At 38.5% G+C, this 6000-nt stretch overlaps 1 protein-coding gene across 1 annotated transcript; it reads left to right on the top strand.

The window, feature by feature from the left end:
• Positions 1-196: 196 nt before the first annotated feature.
• Positions 197-4289, top strand: LOC118818437 (extracellular calcium-sensing receptor-like). The gene is made up of 6 exons (XM_036585698.1): positions 197-303; positions 573-873; positions 1039-1815; positions 2717-2941; positions 3109-3232; positions 3376-4289. Exons 1-6 carry the CDS (start codon positions 197-199, stop codon positions 4287-4289), a joined length of 2448 nt encoding a protein of 815 aa, XP_036441591.1.
• Positions 4290-6000: the final 1711 nt, after the last annotated feature.

Genomic DNA, 6000 nt, shown 5'->3' on the forward strand with positions numbered 1-6000 from the left:
CCACAGGGCATTATAACAAGGTGGCTATTTCAGCAGTCACCCCGGCCTTCAGAGAGCTCAGTATGCCATGCAGTTCTCTTCAAGTCTGACGACATTTGCCTCAATGCTATGGATAACTGGGTTCAGTCCAGCAGCTTGTAAAGCTGACCCGGTCAGTTGCAGGCTGTGGGCTGAGCCTCTATTGCCAAGGCTTTCAATGAATGGAGATTTTATAATTGGAGGGATCTTTTCTATTCATTTCTACACGAATTCAGAACAAAATATCTACAGCAGACAGCCGCAACAACTACAGTGCGCTGGGAGGTCTGTTTGTGAGTGAGGAGTGTACAGTTGCAGGGAGCACTAGAAAGAAATTATGATAATAATATTGGCTTTTGCTGTCATTTATTTCGACATATTTACCGCTACTTTTGTGTTAATGACATCTGACAAGACAAATTTCAGTGTGAAACGGTTAAGTCATAGTCAAAAAGGGGTACTGAACTTCATATAACAATTTATCATTTTATTTAAAAAACGTATGTCTTGTAAATTTGTGTTTATATATATATATATATTATGTTTCTAAACAGTATGAATTTTAGGCAGTTGCGCTTCGCTCGTGCCATGGAGTTCACCATCCACGAGATCAACAACAGAACAGATCTCCTGCCGGGAATCACGTTAGGATACCAGATACACGACTCGTGCTCTGAAGTGCCGATGGCTGTTAAAGTTGCATTTCAGTTTGCAAACGGCATGGAACCATTTTACAATGATTCTGATTCCTGTTCAAAATCTGCAGCCGCCGCTGTTCCTGCTCTCGTGGGAGATTCTCCTTCCACCCCCTCAGTTGGCATGACCAGAATGCTGGGTCTTTTTGGAATTCCACAGGTGATTGTAGCTTGCACGAAATGGTGCACAATTGATTATTTGTGTTTTATAATAACTGAGAAACCATATCATGTCCCATAAATTAGCGCTAGAATTAAACCAGGCATTTCAAATAACGCTTGTGTTTTTTTTTTTGTTTGTTTTTTTTTCTGTGCTAAATTTCAGGTGAGTCACTACGCAACCTGCGCTTGTCTGAGCGATAAGCGTCAGTATCCTGCCTTCTTCAGGACCATACCAAGTGACCACCATCAAGCGGCCGCGCTAGCAAAAATGGTCAAGCATTTCGGTTGGACATGGATTGGGGCAGTGCGCAGCGATACAGACTACGGAAATAATGGAATAGCGTCATTTCTAAAGGCTGCGCAGGAGGAGGGCATCTGTGTGGAGTACTCCGAGTCCTACTACAGAACAGAACCGCGCAGTAAACTGGAGCGAGTGGCAAACGTCATCCGCAGATCAACAGCCCGGGTAATAGTAGCGTTTGTTCACACCGGCGACATGAGGTTTCTGATGGAGGAACTGACAAGACAGCCGCCGCCTCCCCTTCAGTGGATCGGCAGCGAAGCGTGGATCACAGATCCAGAACTTCTGCGCTTTAACATGTGCGCTGGGGCGATAGGATTTGGGATCCCCCGCTCAGTTATTCCAGGTCTTCGTGAGTTTCTTGTGGATCTCTCTCCAGCACAAGCACTGAAATCGCCTCTGCTGACGGAGTTTTGGGAGCGCTCATTTGGCTGTAGCCTAAAAGGTTCTTCAGGGAGCGCGCGGAAATGTGACGGCAGCGAGGACATCCACGCGCTGCAGAACCCATATACAGACACATCGCAGCTGCGAGGGACTAACATGGTGTACAAAGCTACGTATGCCATAGCGCATGCCATCCACGGTGTTATCTGTAATGACACGCAGTGTGACAAGAGCGCTAAATTCACACCATGGCAGGTATAAAACTGCTACATTTGAAAAGAGACTCTAGCTTAAATTATAATTGGAATGAACGTGATTTCATAAAGTAAGAAATAAAAAATCTGTATTTATACATTTATATAGCAGGTAGGTTACATGATCAATTCTACCATTGTGGTCGTAAACGGGGTGGGTTGTTATTTTGTTTCCGAGTAAAATCAAAGAGGAAGTCGTTTTACGACTTACTTACGTAGGTGTTTTAACCAAATTTATCAAAATTAAACAAACAAACAAACAAACAAACAAACAAACAAATAAATAAGACCTTAATGTTTGTTATTTCGTAACGAAATTTTATGTTTCTATTTCACAACTTACGATAATTTTGGGATAAAAAAAAATCTAAAAATAATTTTACACATTTACAATAACTTTAACATGGCATTTTATTGCAAACCATTCTGAAAATAATTAACGGAAATTGTGGTTTCTCATAAATTCATAGTTCAACATCTGCCAAGCCACTGCTGTGACATGCTATTATCTTACGTCAACACAACTAAAGTCTCTAAAATAGCAGACTTATAATGTGATATTTCTAGTCAATTAAAAAAATATATATATATTAATTTATTTATTTATTTATTTATTTATTTTCATTTATTTATTTTTTTATAGTTCATTTCCTGATTTGAAAGTTGTAGGACCCAATTTGACACCTCAATGGTTCAATTTATTTATGCTCCCATGTGTTTCTTAACCATGTTTTAGCACCTTATGGGTGAAGTGTTTCCAAAACATGTTATGTATGTAGCACAATGTTTAGCACCTCATAAAAAATGTGTCCTTTAGTTGTTTTTAATAATGCATTGAAACAATTGATTAAAGTTCACAGTTCAAAATTACAGTTCCATTCAGAATTTGTGTTCCACTGCAGATACTCGATCAGCTCAAGAGAGTGAACTTCACTACAAAGAATGGTTTTCAGGTCTCGTTTGATTCCAGTGGAGATCCTGTGGCCGTCTATGAGCTCATAAACTGGCAGTTTAAGAAAGATGGTGGATTGGACTTTGTGACTGTGGGCCACTATGACTCATCCAGACCGAGAGGCCAGGAGTTCAGTATGAGCAGAGCTATCAGCTGGATGGGGGGACGGACTGAGGTATACTACAATAAATATCCTTCACTAATGAACTGCAAATTAATACACCATTACGATTAACATGAAAATTACCTCCAATATATAAAATGTATTTGATGACAAATTGTGAAATATATGAAAAATAAGAGCTAATTGACAGAAACCACTTCTTTCTCTCATTTTTTCAGATGCCAAGATTTGTGTGCAGTGAGAGCTGTCCTCCAGGAACCAGGAAGGCTGTAAAGAAAGGAAAGCCAGTCTGCTGCTATGACTGTATACCATGTGCAGAAGGAGAGATCAGTAACAAGACAGGTTTTGTATTACAATACAGTACACTTTTTTACAGTACAATACAATACAATACACATTTGCTGGCGACAGCCATGATCAAGTTTTGTATGATCTAACTGTCCTTTTCAAGATATGGTTCTGAATATGCCTTTCAAATCTCTTAGACTCTTTGAACTGTGTGGGCTGCTCTCCTGATTTCTGGCCCAACACCCAGCGAGACAGCTGCCTCCCCAAACCTGTGGAGTTCCTGTCCTGGGATGACACTCTGAGCATCATCCTGACAGTGTTCTCCATCACTGGGGCCTTCATAGCTGTATGTGTGGCTGCTGTCTTCTACAAACACAGAACTTCTCCCATCGTCCGAGCCAACAACTCAGAGCTGAGCTTCCTGCTGCTCTTCTCACTGACTCTGTGTTTCCTCTGCTCACTTACTTTCATTGGTCAGCCCTCTGAGTGGTCTTGTGTGTTGCGTCACACAGTGTTTGGGATCACCTTCGTCCTCTGCATCTCCTGTGTTCTGGGGAAAACACTAGTGGTGTTAATGGCCTTCAGAGCTACACTTCCAGGCAGTAATGCCATGAAATGGTTTGGGCCTCCACAGCAGAGACTCAGTGTTCTCACCTTCACTCTCATACAGGTCCTTATTTGTGTTCTTTGGTTGACAACATCTCCTCCTCTCCCCTTCAAAAATCTAAAGCAATACAAGGAAAGGATAATCCTGGAATGTGGATTAGGTTCAGCTATAGGTTTCTGGGCTGTGCTGGGTTATATAGGATTTCTGGCTCTTTTGTGTTTTATTTTGGCTTTTCTAGCACGGAAGCTGCCTGATAACTTTAATGAAGCCAAGTTCATCACATTCAGCATGCTCATATTCTGTGCAGTTTGGATCACCTTTATCCCAGCTTATGTCAGCTCTCCTGGAAAATTCACTGTAGCTGTAGAGATATTTGCTATTCTGGCATCAAGCTTTGGTTTAAGTATTTGTATTTTTGTTCCCAAGTGTTTTATAATCATGTTTAGGCCAGAGCAGAATACCAAGAAACACCTTATGGGTAAAGTTCCCTCTATGTCTCTTTGAGGCTTAGCACCTTTTGACATATGTCCTGATTTATGGTTAGCTTTATATGTACATAGCAGTTTTACTAATACATCTTTTTAGTAAAACTGTATTTTATGTTGCAAATATGTAACAATGTATATGTAAAATTTTCAGCAATGATAGCATCATACATAATTATCTACTAAATTAATCTGAATTGTCCTGCTTTTCAGCACCTTTAGGCAATATTTCTTTATCAATATGGAATCTTTTTGAGTAGTTCGAGAATGTATTACTTTCATTTAATATTAAACAAGTAATGGTAGGCTCCTGTCTAATCAACGTTTGGTGTCAGAATGGCCCTCTCTCTCTCTCTCTCTCACTCCCTCAGATGTTGTATCATTTGCAATAAGAAAAGTTTTACTTGTCTGGTATAAAGGGAAAATGTGTAGACATTTTTTTTAAACATTCACTCTAAATGCATAGGCATTAGTATGGAATTTTGCCTTTCTACCTACCTTAACCTAGTACTTACAATTACCTCACCTGATTTGAATTTTGAAATCAACTTTCATAAAAGGATTTTTAATGCATTACATATCTATAAATAACATACTGGAGGCTTTCCATATAAAGTCTGCCACTTTATCTGTAACACATGAGTTCAGTATGAGCCAATCTATCAGCTGGATGGGGGGACGGACTGAGGTATACTACAATAAATATCCTTGACTAATGAACTGCAAATTAATACACCATTACGATTAACATGAAAATTACCTCCAATATATAAAATGCATTTGATGACAAATTGTGAAATATATGAAAAATAAGAGCTTTCAAAAAAGGATTTTTAATGCATTACATGTCTATAAATAACATACTGGAGGCTTTCCATATGAAGTCTGCCACTTTATCTGTAACACACGTTTAGAATTTATAGTTCTATTTGTACAGCTCTCTTATTAACTGAATAATCAACAATAATTGAGATTAAAATAAAATCAAAACTTAAATAAAAGCAATATCTGTTGCATTTAACATCTTTGTACATTTCAAGATTTGTAGAACTGAAATCCATTATGTAACACCAGTGACATTACAGTATTATTTCAAACTGCGTTTCATATCAGTGCACTCCAAAAAGCCAAGTAACAGTGAGTTAATAATTATGCACTACATTAGTACTTGTTTATATCGTATAATATTAGAAATTAATTATGATTATGTATCCTGCTAAAACTATATACAGCGTGTCCCAAAAAATTGACATTATTTGAGATGTGAATATCTGAGTAACTCCATGTCCTGGCAAACGAAATTAAATAGGCTTCATGTTGAACAATACAAGATTTATTTATCAAAATTCAAACAAGAAATTCAGAGGGGTGTAGAATTTATAACCGATTTCACAAAGCTTCACAAATGTTCAATATGCGCACCGCCTGTGACACGACACACATCAAGTCTGTAGTCCAGCTCCTGCCAAACACGATGTAGCATGTTTTGCGTAACAGTCTCCAGCGCAGTTCCAGTTGGAGCATTTTTGTTGAATTTTCATGAAAATGCTCGCTGCACACTCTTGTTTGACTGTGTTTGAGCATATTCCAACACACATAATGTCTTTTCATTTCTAGTGAACACCAAAACATTAAAAATTAAACTTGGTTAGTTTTTAGACATTTTGTTAAAATTTGAGATAATCATGGTCGTGGTGTCACAAGCAAAATCTGTTACACCAGGGATGGAA

Source organism: Colossoma macropomum, unplaced genomic scaffold (assembly GCF_904425465.1).
Source record: "Colossoma macropomum unplaced genomic scaffold, Colossoma_macropomum, whole genome shotgun sequence".
NCBI lineage: Eukaryota > Metazoa > Chordata > Actinopteri > Characiformes > Serrasalmidae > Colossoma > Colossoma macropomum.